General features: G+C 36.4%; 1 protein-coding gene across 2 annotated transcripts in view; it reads left to right on the top strand.

Moving 5' to 3' along the window:
* Window positions 1-7,940: 7,940 nt before the first annotated feature.
* Window positions 7,941-14,831, top strand: part of LOC139948263 (adhesion G protein-coupled receptor L4-like) — a 48,917-nt gene continuing 42,026 nt past the window's right edge. For both annotated transcript variants that reach the window (XM_071946371.1, XM_071946364.1), the window contains exon 1: window positions 7,941-8,105. In XM_071946371.1, coding sequence (XP_071802472.1) covers window positions 8,052-8,105 — 54 coding nt within the window. In that variant the 5' untranslated portion in view covers window positions 7,941-8,051. The remainder of the gene's footprint in view (window positions 8,106-14,831) is intronic.

The following is a 14,831-nucleotide window of genomic DNA, read 5'->3' as shown; positions in this document are numbered from 1 at the left end:
CATTTATAGAAATAAAAATGAGCAAAGGATTAGGGAGAGGGAGCCAATCAGTTGTGCCTATGTGGTGCAGCCATGCCAGGTTGCTAATTGTTCTCCATGAATAGATCGTGCAAGTCAAGATTTACGTGTACGCAATTTGTTAGGAAAGTACAATTTATTTTGCGATGAAATATATATATATAAAAAATATTTGTACAAATTTAACAATTCAAAAAACAAATCCCGAGGATCTCCGTTTCCGGTTTTTGGCAAATATTAAGAATTTTCTAACATTATCAATGTTCGCACATTAAATTCAAACGTGGTTGGCAAATGGGGGATAGTAAATAAAAACATTATCATCAACCCTGAGTTATAATTTAGTTTTCAGAACCACCCCAACTCATTTAGAGATTGTTATTACATGGTGTTACCGCAAACTCTTCTATATCTTATCTCCACCATGCAAAGTTTCAAATCCTACTTATAATTTAGTTAAAACGATAATATACAAGTTTAAACTGTGTATATACGAAACAAATGCTATATGGGAGCAGTTGTTTACAAGAAGGTTGTACAGACAGAAGTTAAAAAGAAGATTTAATTTCATTAAAAAAAAAGTTTTCGTTCGGATTGTTTTCTCGTTGTCGACACACGCTAGACTTGCACAAGTCTAATCCTCAGAAAGAACCAGAGCGTGTTGCATTACTCAATACTTACACCCAGCCTCCCTTTAGCCCTGGAGAACTGTCACTTTCGTAGACAGCCGTTGCACCTGACTATCAGCCATCGTTTTCAGGGCGGAACATTTTGCTCATCTATATAATATAACGTCGGTACATTTGTTGATGATGGCGATATGACTTTTTCATTAGAGGGAAGGTATACCTTCTGGTATCACTCTTACAACTATTGGCAATAAATTTACTCGTTTAGAAGTACAGCAACTTTCGATAGTATAAATTATTTTGAAAATCTTTTCTCTTTCAAGTTGTGGAAAACTATATGAAAATGAGAAGCGTTATCATCGCTCCGGATTTTCTGCATATCTTTAAAAAAAATGCGACTACCTTTTGAAATGAATTTGAGATTAATCCCTTGTTATATTTAGTACAAAATAGTGACAACCCAATTATTTAATATTCTTAAGTGATAGCACATTGTCATAAACTTGGGTTGTAACAACCGATATCAGCTGTTATTTAAAAGGTTTTCAGATGCAGTTTTCTGGAGTAAAAATTAATTTCAAAGGGAAATGCTCACAGAATTTTGTTTCTAGTATGATTTTCATAATCAGTACGCTTTCAGATTAAACAGTGTTCCTATCCTTAACCAATCCTGTTTTAAGGACATGCAGTTTAGGTCATTTTGTGTAAACATTTCTTCAAAGTAACTGGAATTAAGCTACTATAACAACAAGTCGAGTCAATCACTTCCTCAAGTTCCCAACTCATGGTTATTTCTGACGCGTTTGTACTATTTGATGGGAGCGAATCATCCTTGAATAATGACAAATGTTTTCCGTACTATGTTGAACAATGGCTTATTGATTATGAGTCTGTTGCTCATTAGTGTGTGACATTGTGTTGAATATCTCATCTTTCCTCATAAAAGAGTGCATTTACCAACATTAAAATGTCAAAGACAGAAGAAGTAAATGATATATTAATGTTCTCAAGCTTTGTTGCCTCATACTAATGTTGTCGTGGGCCTTTTTTATACAAAAAACAAACACTTCGTGGCGATTTCCTGTCATGGCTATTTCCTGTCATGGCGATTTCCACTTATTACCAACATTATTGCTGGCATGTGCAATATTTTGGGTTTCAACCTTGGGTCATCGTACACTTTTCACCCAAACTGTCATCTGGCAGTGGACACTATTTATTGACATTGTGTCCCACGACACTGTCTTCCTTGACACCGTCTCCTTTACACTGTCTTCCTTGACACTGTGTTCCTTGACACTGTGTCCCTTGACACTGTGTTCCTTTACACTGTGTCCCTTGACACTGTGTTCCTTTACACTGTGTCCCTTTACACTGTGTTCCTTTACACTGTGTCCCTTGACACTGTGTTCCTTTACACTGTGTCCCTTGACACTGTGTTCCTTTACACTGTGTCCCTTTACACTGTGTCCTTTGACACTGTGTTCCTTTACACTGTGTCCCTTGACACTGTGTTCAATTACACTGTGTCCCTTGACACTGTGTCCCTTGACACTGTCTTCATTGACACTTCGTTCCTTTACACTGTGTTCCTTGACACTGTGTTCCTTTACACCGTCTACCTTGACACTGTGTTCCTTGACACTGTGTTCATTGACACTGTCTTTCTTGACACCGTCTTCCTTGACACTGTCTTCCTTGACACTTTCTTCCTTTACACTGTGTCCCTTGACACCGTGTTCCTTGACATTGTCTTCCTTGACACTGTGTCCCTTGGCACTGTGTCCCTTGACACTTTCTTCCTTGACACTGTGTTCCTTGACATCGTGTTCCTTGACACTGTTTTCCTTGACACTGTGTCCCTTGGCACTGTGTCCCTTGACACTGTCTCTCTTGACACTGTGTTCATTGACAACATAAAAAGACAACAAATTATGGGAAAAACATGTTAGCAACAATTTTGCTCATTTTTATCAAGACGATTGTTAGGTGTCTTTAGCAAGTATAGGATCGATGATTATATACAGAATTGCGCATCATTCCATTTAACCGAAAAAACGTTTGCACCAGATATCCACATCACTTGCTAAGAGATGCAGACAGTTGCCATCGCAATATGACAAAGACTCGCATCATGCGTCCATGGCAACCAGGTACACGTTGCCATGGTAATCTATACGCGCGTTGGTCGATCTCTCTGTAACAACGAAGTTGTTGCCTTGGAGGCAATTAGTTGCTACCATAGAGTTTTTTTATATAGCTCTATGGTTGCTACATAAATTGAAGAGGCATGAAACACACAAAGAAAATACCTGTTGGTTTTAAAGTGACGATCACTATGGCGATGGCGCTTCAATATTAATAGTAGATTATTATATTTTCATTAAAAACAGAGTCGGTTTAAACCGGGGAAAAAAACACAAAATTACCAGCTCGACATTGAGTAAGGTTTTAGTTGTGCCCAGCCTTCGCCCTATTTTTGAGAGTATGAATATCTCATAAATTCACTGAAAGCGGGAAAACAATTCAGAGCAATTGTATGACGAATTGTATACGTGAAGAACTGTTATCAAATTATTTAATGGTTTGTCAGTTACATTAAAGATGTATTAATTAGTTGGTAGAAATGTTCTTAAAAGAACATTACAGAATTGGTTTTCCTTGTCTATTGTGTAAATAATCCATGCATGGATTTGCACAAAATCTCTGTCAAGACATAAACCCTTTCTTTGTTTTCTTTAGAAAAGAAAATGTACATTATTTGCCGATAAAATGTTTACACACAGATTGGTTTATGGTGTGGTTGTAGAAAACTAGAGGATTGGAATCATAAGTTCTTCCCCAAAACATTTGATGATTATCTACCTTTTAGCATGACACCATTTCGTTCGTGTTTTATGAATACAGTCAAGTAGTTAATGTAAAAAAAAACATGGTAATATAACTCTAAGTGACAAGCACTGTGACAAGTAGGCCTGAACATACTGGGCCCAGAATTGCAGAGCTGCTTTAAAGGAATTGGACACTATTGGTAATTACTCAAAATATTTGCTAGTATACAAACTTACTTGGTAATGAGCAATGGAGAGCTGTTGATAGTATAAAACATTGTGAGAAACCGCTCCCTCTGAAGTATTACGTATAGTTTTTCAGAAAGAAGTAATTTCTCAGTAAAATATTTAAACTTAGTTGTTACTGTCAAAAACCAGTATCCTCACTTGGTGTATCCCAACCTGTGAAAAATGTGGACTCAGTTGGTAATTGATTGAAGTTGCAAGAAAATAAGAAACTAAAAAACACCTTCGGTGCTGTGTAGAACTTTCTTGTCTGAGAAAAGCTTCCTGATGCCTTTCTCTTGTTCAAATGTTGGGATAAAAAATAACCTCTTTCTCTGAAACAATATTGTTTCTATCAGGGTTATTATGATATCAGCATCTTTACCAAGAAAGTTTGTATGGCATTAATAATGTGGAGCATAAATTACCATGAGAGGACACACTGTCTTTAAGCAGAAAACAAAATCGCTTAACAAAATTCTGCTAAGCCAAAATGTCATAAATGGTATAAACGCGACTTCAATTTCTTAAAGGCACCTGGAAGTGGTATTTTTTCAAAATAAAGCTTTTGTCACTAATATATGTGTTTTGATGAGTGGAATGTGAATAAACAGTTAACTAAGGTTTTAAAAAATCAGTTCTTATGTTATTTACAAATTTAACAGTAGACCCCGACCCGAGAGGGCGCTGTTCGTGACGTCAATCGAGGCAGACTTTGCCTGTAATGTGTAGAGTAAACACAATTGCAAAGTACATGTACGGACCAAGTCGTGAGTTTGTACGTTTCAAAAAAATAATTCTTGTTTTTTCCGGCAATGCCGACCAGGTGTATTGCTGCTGAATGCAGAAAAACACTTTTTGAAATGTACCAACTCACGACTTGGACGTACATGTACTTTGCACGTGTGTTTACTATACGCATTGCAGGCAAAGTCTGCCTCGATTGACGTCACAAAAGGGGTAGGCGGAGTCAGCCCCCCAAACAACTTTATATATTTTTTAAACATATAAATCGTGACAAACAATTACTAAAAAAAAATTTTATTGTTCGTAAGCATATACTTTTATGTTTGAAAGAAAAAAAAATCTATTTCCAGGTGACTTTAATCTAAATTTGGTAAGCGTAATTGCTTTTGTGCTTAGCTACTTTTCGTGCTTAATTAGCTCTACGAACCAGGGCCGTGTGCAGAGATGTCGATGAAGACATTACAGTTTTAGATGTGGGAGAAAAACACCAATAAGGGAAACCCGGGCAATTAAGTAGGAACTGAAAACCCAATTCGCATGCAAGGCTCAGGTCTCAGGATTTGAACCTGGTCCGCATAATTGAAAAGCCAATGATTCCCACACCCTTCACACCTGTAACCTTCACATCCCATAACTGCGGGATTGCTTGCAGACTGATCTAGATCCAGGGCCCGATTTCATGGAGCTGCTAAAGCAACACATTTTGCTTAAGAAACACAATCCTTGCTTAGTAAAATCATATTACCGGCCAAGACTCCATTCAGTTGTTATACCAAGTACACAACAGCTAAATACCAGCCTCACATCACGCAATATATATGGCATGAAATTTTGGCCAGTAAATGTGTAAAATAAGCAAGCTAGTTTCGTGCTAACGCAAATTTTTAGCTTAAGCAGCTCCATAAATTGGGCTCTGATTGGTGGTTCTAATCTCAATTTCACCGAAAGAGGGGCAGTATGTTTTCCATTGCAGCCTCAGTTTGGCATTGATTGTGAATGCTTACAAAAGACAATTATGGCTCCACGCCATTCTAAAGGTCAGCATGCTCAGCTTAGTCATTACATCACTTGCAGCCATTCTTTAATATAATGCCTATGACAATGGCAGTTCCTTTCACCATTTTATGAAAAACTTACCTCATTAAATTTCTTCCAGCCGATTTGTTTGCGCTTTTCTTTTACCAAGGAAAAACAACGCTGCAACGCAGTGTGGAAATTTGTACCTTACTGTATTATTGGTCGTGGGTAATATAATCTTATAATTATAATATAAATATAATATGATTTCAAAATGAAAAACTCAACCAATGATTATAATTCTTACGACACCAGAATTGGACTTCAACAAAAATTATGCGAGGGTTGTTTAATAACATTAAGTGCTTTAGCTTTAACATTAAACTAAGTACCGTGTACTCTCTACTCTTTGGTGCACAGTTCGTACACATTTTATAAATGCAGTCCACTCTGCGTTTAAAGGCAGTGGACACTATTGGTAATTACTCAAAATAATTATTAGCATCAAACCTAACGAGTAATGGGGAGAGGTTGATAGTTTAAATAATTGTGAAGTGACGTAGTAGTTTTCGAAAAAGAAGTAATTTTACGCTAATTTGATTTCGAGACCTCAGATTTAGAATTTGAGGTCTCGAAATCAAGCATCCGAACGCACACAACTTCGTGCGACAAGGGTGATTTTTTCCTTTCATTACTATCTCACAACTTCGACTACCAGTTGAGCTCAAATTTTCACAGTTTTGTTATTTTATGCACGTGTTGAGAAGACTGGTCTTTGACAATTACCAATGTCTTTCAAGATGCCAAGGAGCTTCAACATTTTGGATGGATAATTATCCAGAAGTTGGCCTATTTTTTTCCCCTCCTGCCTCTTTCTAAACTGACTCCTCCAACAATAGACATGTATTTGTATCTTATGGCAAACGGTCAAGGCGTAACTATTTATTTACCCCCCCCCCCATTTATAGTAATCTTTAATTCAAAATAAATATTATAATGACGACACACCCTATTGGTGTATAGACATTATCCACTGGGAGTTTTCCTGGTATGATCCTCAATCTAGTTTACGCAATGTACACGCACACTTTACTGACAGGCGTAGCGTTGCAAACACATTAAAGGCACGGGACACCTTTGGTAATTGTCAAAAACCACTCTTCTCACTCTTCTCACTCTTCTCAACATAGGCTTAAAATAACAAACCTGAGAAAATTTGAACTCAGTTGGTCGTCGTAGTTGCGAGAAAATAATGATCAAAAAACACCCTTGATGCACAAGTTGTGTGCTTTCAGGAGCCTTGAAGAAAATACTTCAGAGTGAGCCGTTTCTCACAATGTTTTATACAATCAACAGCTCTTTATTGCTCGTTACCAAGTAAGTTTGATGCTAATATTATTTTGAGTAATTACCAATGGTGTCCAATGCCTTTAAATGTAACAACATGCAATGGGCATTGTCCCCTTGTCATGTCTGTCAGATTTGATGTCCTTTGGGAGGAAGTGAACTCCAAATTGCCTTAGCCTCGTTTAAGGCACTTTCCACTATCGGGTCGTAATTTATTTTATTCCTGTAGTATAGAAAATTACCATCCTCAAATATTTTCCTGATTTGTTTTCTTCTGAGGATTGCCTTTTTTTGAATCGATTTAGAACAAACAAGTTTCACCCATTTAAAAGCTCTACGACAGTGCAGAGAAAAACAAGTGCCGCCCGTAATGGCTGCTGTATGCGCCGTAGCACCTTGTAAACCCTTAAATAAGGTGCTAAATAATTGGGTCTCAAAATTCATCACTGCAATAACCTATCTTTTTGAAAGTTTGTATATACTCAGCGGCTTGAGTACCTTGTTTGGTAGATACGTATATAAGACTTCGATATTATTATTATTATATTAATTAGATCGTTGGACTGCATACAAAATAATGTCTCTGCTTCTACGTTTGTGTTGGTTTGCGTCAAAGTCGTGCTAGTGCGTTCTTCAAGTGTGTTAATACTCCTGATAGTCGAAGAGCTTGCACTCTGCCTTTCACTTTCCTCTATACCCCCGGAAGGAACCACCACGACAGTGGGTAAATTGAATTTGCTACCACCACCCCCTCCCCCCCCCCCCCCGTGCGTATCCTTCACTCTTGCATTACCCAATGGACCAATCATTCTGTCGATAATTATTTTGCATATGATTTTGATATCCGCTCCAACCTCTCAAATTCCATGATAAGTCTTGATCACACCTATAACTATGTGAAGTCTAAATACAGGTACAATCAAGCCTATACAGACTTATACACTAGTGTCATTTGCATTTTGTTTTATGAAATCGCACGTGGCCTTTAAATAATAATAATTAGAGCGTATGTCAATCAATTTGCCGGGGGAAGCTGACGAGGCGACGCAGTGCCGCACAATTTCAGGTCTACACCATAGCCCTGGTACTCAGTGAACGTATTGACCATTCGACGTGAAGCTTTAGCTCTGGTAACTGTGGTAGGAGAACTCTGGCCATTTTGGTATCGGTATAAACACGGCATCCTGCTTCAGTTGGTAATCCTCTTGCGATATCTTAATGGTGTAGTACATTCGAGATGAACACCATGCGTTTTCAATGGAGGAACAGCTGGATTAGTCCAGTCTTATTGGTGAGTTTTTTTGTGTTTTCGTTAGCTTGGAATGTCTTCATTTTATTTTCGATTTTTTGAGCATCGTGTAATAAAATGTGGGAAAAATAATTAGTTTGACGTTTCGACCTTTAACAGAATATTTCTCAAAGGTTTTCATTTAGACTATAAAAAAGACTCTGCTAGGGTAGAAACGTCATGGAAATAACTGGGTTTTTTTAAATACCATTATGTCCTTAGTTATTAGTACATTTTCTCGTACTATTGTCGTACGATGTCTGGTTGTGTTCTCAAAGAACTGGCTGTAAAAGCCGGTTTGCATAGCCACAATATAGGAACAATATTTTTGTACCGCTAAATTTGGAGTTGTATTTCCACACTTTCAAGCTCTGTACCCGATTTTTTTCGGGGAATCTCAAGTACGCCTGTGTGTTAATTCGGTCGAAAATTTACTGCGAATATTGACTTTTCCAAGGACTTTCCTCGCTCAATAAACGCATCCACACTATAGCAATCCATCTCATTTATCTTTAAAATTTTAACAACGTTTTTTTTTCCGACACCCCCCCCCCCACATTTCACTTTCATTAATTCGTTTTCTGCTGATTCTGTCTCTTTTGTTAAAACAAAATATTCATTCTATTTGACTTTGAGCAGTGTGAATTATAGCATGTAAATAACACTTGAGGCGCGCTGATTAATTTAGCAGAGTAGGTCAAACATTGAGATTTCTGCGAAAAATTGCAGCGAATCTGAACACTGTTTGCGTAGATTGTTAAATTGAATGGTTGTCTGTTCTTAATCTAATTACGTGAAAGGCCTATACTGCTTACACTAAAAGGAATGTACGCCTTTTGGGTTTTTACAAACCGTTCGATTGTTTTAATCTTTAATCAATGTAGCCCGTAATTTCAAACTAACCCGTGAACATTTTATTTCTCAGATTCAAATTTGTTGGGATAGAAACTGAGATCTTTTTCCATAACCACATTACTTCGAAGACTGGAATTGATTCTAAAAATGCTTTATGCTATCGAAAGCTGCTATACTTCTAACCAAGTAGTTTTTAATGCAGTTAATTTTAACAGGGTTTACCAAACGTTACATTCCCCGTAAGTGAAATTGCACGTTCTGCTTGATGTGCTTCCAATTTGGCGCGCGAAGAAGAATAAAGTGACTTTTAAATTGGCTGTTTATTTTCCAAAAAATGACCGCGAAAATCTATTAAATCGGATAGATATATTGCCCGATCAGGGAGGGAAAAGAAAGGCTATTTAATAAATCATATTTATTCACACACTAATTCAGAATTTTAGTACCATAAAAATGACGAGCAAAAACATCGTGTTGTTATATATATTTTTTTGAAAGTCAATACAACACCACATTACAATTGATAGATGGACCTATTTGTCATTAATTTGAGTTATATTTCATTTTTATTGCTGTATGTGTAAAGTGTGTCTGATATGTTGAATAAACGTTATCTACAAATAAATTGCGCCCTGTATAACGATTGTACGGAAACAATAAGAACAGTAACAATGTGTAAGGGACCAGTATAACAGAGACATACGAAACGAGTAGGGTAGACGTCCTTAGCTTTCGATCCAAATCGGACCATCGTTGGAAGCATAAACAAGTACAAAACAAAAACAATATCAAATTGTAGAAAAAACGGGAGCAAACGGTTAAGGGACGGAAGAAAAACCGGGAAAATTATAGCCAAATCAAAGGTAAAGTTTGCAATCAAAGAGGTGGCTAAGATTCTAAGAACCAAATATAAACAATTAAAAGCGGAGGAACCTTCCTCACATAACGAATCAGTTGGCTTTGGTTGATCGAGAGACGGTCCTTCTAACCAATGGTAAAGGCAAAGTATACACTAGGTTTTGGAACCGGACGAATGTACGTTCAAAATTTCTTTAAAAAAGTGGTAGTATTTTTAGGATGTTGCCGACAATCTGGAGAGGTTGTGTCTGTGCAGAAAGAATAATCCGTAATTGCAATACACAATTTGAAGAAGAAGAAAAAAACCTCTGTGATATTGTAACGGGTTTTTATTTTTATTTTAACTAAAACACATTCCTTTGAAAGGAATTGTTTCTAAAAATGGTCATTAAAAAATACAATTTTACTCATTAATCATCTTAGTTTATAGAAGTAACTCAAACATATAACTCAAGCATATGCGAGTATACTATGAGCTTTGGAAGTGGGAAATGGTAAATAGATCGTGCATAACATTGCCAAGTGACCGAAATCATCATTAGTGCTATTATTATGGTCGGAGTGACAATTAAGCGTAATAATCACAAAATTAAACACGCAATACAAAATAAAATACCCTGTCTCATTATTTTCGCTCCATGTTCGAAACTAAACTTAGATTTTAAAGTGATATTGATGTTGTCCATTGTTGCAGGAATCATCGTTCTTTTTAGCTGGTCTGCACAACTAACGTTTTATTCTTGATAAGCATTAGACCTAGAGTTTGGAAATTAACAGAGAATAATTATTTTAGGCCGAGACCTGATTTCTGTGCATTTCTTTTAATAGATAGAAAATTGATCGTGCATGGGGGGGGGGGCCTAATATTGCAACGTGACCGAAATCCTCATTATGTAAGTGCTATATGGGAATACAATCAAGCATAAGAATCGCAATTATTAATATAGTTATCTATACAAAACCTATTTCAGATCCAAATCATTATTTTCATTCCATATTTTGTGTCAATTATTGTTCCAGGAATCATCATGATTCTTTTCAGCCTCTCTGCACAATAATATAATAACGTTTTATGCTTGTACGGTTTCAATCATTCGGATTGAACATTTTGCAAATAAAACTAAAAAGTTCGCCACCGTTATTTGTGCGAACTTCTGTTAGATTAGGATCACCGATTTAATTTTTTTGATGTGCTTCATTTATCTGGACACTATGGGTAATTACTCATAATAGTTGTTAGCTGAAAAACTTACTTGACAAGGAGCAATGGAGAGCTGATAGCATAAAACACTGTGTGCAACGGCTGCCTCTCAAGTAAATGTAGTTTTTGAGAAAGGTGTTTTTGAGAAAGATGTCAATAGTTGAAAGACTTCAGGCCTGAAACCCTTCATTTTTTCGCCCATTTTTATTTTGGTAACAATGGTGTGTATTTTATTTCATCACCATCCATTGAGTCCAAATTTATAGCATTCCAAAAAATACCAGAAGGTTCATCAAAGTTGGTGATTGAGGTAATCAGAAGAAACCTTAAAGTCACCTGGAAGTGGTATTTTTTCAAAATAAAGCTTTTGTCACTAATATATGTGTTTTGATGAGTGGAATGTGAATAAACAGTTAACTAAGGTTTTAAAAAATAAGTTCTTATGTTATTTACAAATTTAAGAGTAGACCCCGACCCAAGAGGGCGCTGTTCGTGACGTCAATCGAGGCAGACTTTGCCTGTAATGCGTAGAGTAAACACAATTGCAAAGTACATGTACGGACCAAATCGTTAAAAAAAAAAAAAAAAAAATTGTTTATTTCCGGCAATGCCGACCAGGTGTATTGCTGCTGAATGCAGAAAAACACTTTTTGAAATGTACCAACTCACGACTTGGACGTACATGTACTTTGCACGTGTGTTTACTATACGCATTGCAGGCAAAGTCTGCCTCGATTGACGTCACATAAGGGGTAGGCGGAGTCAGCCCCCAAACACCTTTATATATTTTTTAAACATATAAATCGTGACAAACAATTACTAAAAAAATTGTTTTATTGTTCGTAAGCATATACTCTTATGTTTGAAAGAAAAAAATTATATTTCCAGGTGACTTTAAATTAAGTAGGTTCTACATTTTAAAAGCTATCTTCTATATTGTACTCGTACTGCCTCACTCATAACATACAATGATTGATGCATCTTTGCTATTCATCTTGACATGCTAACAATGATACCCGTCATTATTATAACAATAGGGCGTCTCCTTTTGTGTTGTACAATGGCTGCACATTAAAGCCATTATACACTTTCGGTAAACAGTATTGTCCAAGTCCCACACTTCGTGTATCACAACTTATATATAAAATAACAATCCTGTGGAAATTTAGGCTCAATCGGACATCGGAGTCGGGAGAAAATAACGGGAAAACCCACTCCTGTTTTCGCGCGTTTCGCCGTGTCATGACATGTGTTTATAACAAATCCGTAATTCTCGTTAACGAGAATTTATATTGTTTTACCGTTTTCTCAAAAAGTAAAGCATTTCATGGACTAATATTTCAAGAGAAGTCTTTCACCATTACCTTCTGTAAACCCTGTAAATTATTTGTAAATCTGTGAACTTTTTTTTTTTTTCTGTACCGAAAGGGTCCAATGGCTTTAAACAAATTATACTTGAAACAAAAGCTATCGATCGGAGGAAAAAAATTTCTTGCTCTATATACGTCTAACAATGATGTCAAAGCCGTATAATTACTGTATGATTCTCTTGTTTTATGAGTTGGTTCTTGTTTTCTGGCTGGAAACGCACAATAATAATGTTTTTATCAATATTGTGTAATTTTTAATGTTATATATTGTTATATTTATATTCATATTTAAATTTATATTTTTACATAGTTTTTAACGATTCCTGTAAGTGGCGGCTTTCCGCTGTTGGATGTCAATAAATAAATAAAAAAAATAAAAAAACTGTGAGTAGGCGTTAGGCCCTTATTATAAACTGTTTTATATTATTGTATACACTGTTTTATATTATTGTGGTTATCAACGTGAATGTCGCCTCTTGTCATTTTTTTCCCCTCAACAACATGGTTTAAAAGCACAGATACCTTCAGTTTTTGAACCGTTCAATTTATTTAATATACCCACAAAAATAAAATAAAAAAGGAAAATTTCATTTCAAAAGGTCGTTGCGTTTTTTTTTAAATAGGCCTATTTGCCGAAAATCTTGAGGTGAATATCAAGTCCAAGCAAGAAGAATAATCTCTGATGGGAATACACAATCTGAGAAACATTATCAGATTCAAATTTTCGGGAAAAAACAACTGTTATCTTTTTACATAATCACAATTCTTCGAATTAGTGAAAATGCTTGACCGTACCTAACGGCAAACGCTGCCGTTAATTATTAAAGTGATTAGGCCTACCAAACGTAGGCCCAGACTTTTCTTTAAGTTGGTATAATACTGTAGTTGTTATGCACACAGACAATTGTGTTAATTTGTTTTATATCTTTTTGATCATTCATTTTGCTCATTTATTTTGCTTAGTTCTTTTAGTTTACAAATGATGAAATGATGACAGCACCCAGAAACGTGAATATTGTATTTATTGTAAAGTAGTTGGTAATGAGTGACACGGGTGACAATTTGTCGTGATGCCTCTCGTAAAAGGTTCGCCATTCGTGTGACTCCATGGCCGTGAAACGGTCAGTACTGCCTGGTTGGCTGGTCCGGTGCCGCATGCAATTATGTCCTCTATGCAATACTATCCGGATGGCATTCCGCCGGGCGGTTTTGCATAATATGCAGTCGTGTCCGCCCGGACGCTGCTACATGATGCAATTGTGTCCGCCCAGACACATTTGCATATGCATTTGTGTCCGCCCCTGTGCAAAACCGTCCTTGCATTAAATTATACGCCCTTGGTCGACGGAACACGTTCGTCATTTCTGTTACAGGCTAAGTGCATGTAATGAATGACATGGGAAATGTTCGGCCGTTGGGTATTCGCTGCAATCATAAAATACGTGAATATTCATGTTGCCAGTGCATGCGCTCGCTTACGCGCGCACGTACGTGTACAGTCATGTACATGTCCGCCGGACGGTTTATGCATAGCCCCGGACCCAATTGCATATGCAAAAGTGTCCGGAGCGGACAGTATTGCATGGCGGACACCGGCCATTGTCATGCCAATTGCACACTCGAGTATTGACTATTGTTTCTATTTTAAAGAAGGGCAAACAAGTCTATATATTGAGAAGCAGAAAATGGGGTCGGTCGAAAGTGGGAACAGAAAACATAAAAGGAACGCACTTATAAATTGTATTCGACATACCAAAAATGCACAAGATATCACACAGCAGTAAAGTGTAGGCCTATTCAAGTTAGAATTGAGTTTTGTAAACAAATACAAAACGAAAAACATTAGATGAAAGGAATTTTAAAAAAAAATGAGCTGATGATTAGACAAAAATAACATGAAAACTAACAATAGTGGCATTTAGTTTCATCGATCATTCTAACATTTTCAAGTCAGTATTCAACCTTATATGTTTTATCATGAATAACAAACAAAAGGCTAATTATAATAGTGCATAATTTATAAAGCTGTTTTTGATGTTCAGTTTTCAAGGCAGGTACCGGAAACTATAATGATGATGGTGATGAGCCCATAATTATTGAGGAGACAGATTATTGATCCATGGAGGGTATAGATTGCTAAACCGGTTTTATCGCAGGTGAACGATAGAAAGGTTGTCATTAATCCTTAAAGGAACATGACAGAACCTTTGTTTTGTTTTTTGTGTGCTAACAAAACATTTGCTGGCAATGTAAGCACTTCATGTTATCGACCATATACATATACTGACAAACCTGTAGAAGTATATTATGGAGATCGATCGGCAGTCTTGGTCGAGAGAATGTTTTTTTTTTTTTTATTAAACCATTAAACGAAACAAAAAAATAATGGGGAAAAAACGATTACACATTTTTCATGACATCTATTAAAAAACAAAATGAACAAAA

This window comes from Asterias amurensis, chromosome 1 (genome assembly GCF_032118995.1).
Source record: "Asterias amurensis chromosome 1, ASM3211899v1".
Taxonomy (NCBI): Eukaryota; Metazoa; Echinodermata; class Asteroidea; order Forcipulatida; family Asteriidae; genus Asterias; species Asterias amurensis.
The sequence above is the reverse complement of the archived record's forward strand: the minus strand, read 5'-3'. Positions and strand labels throughout refer to the sequence as shown.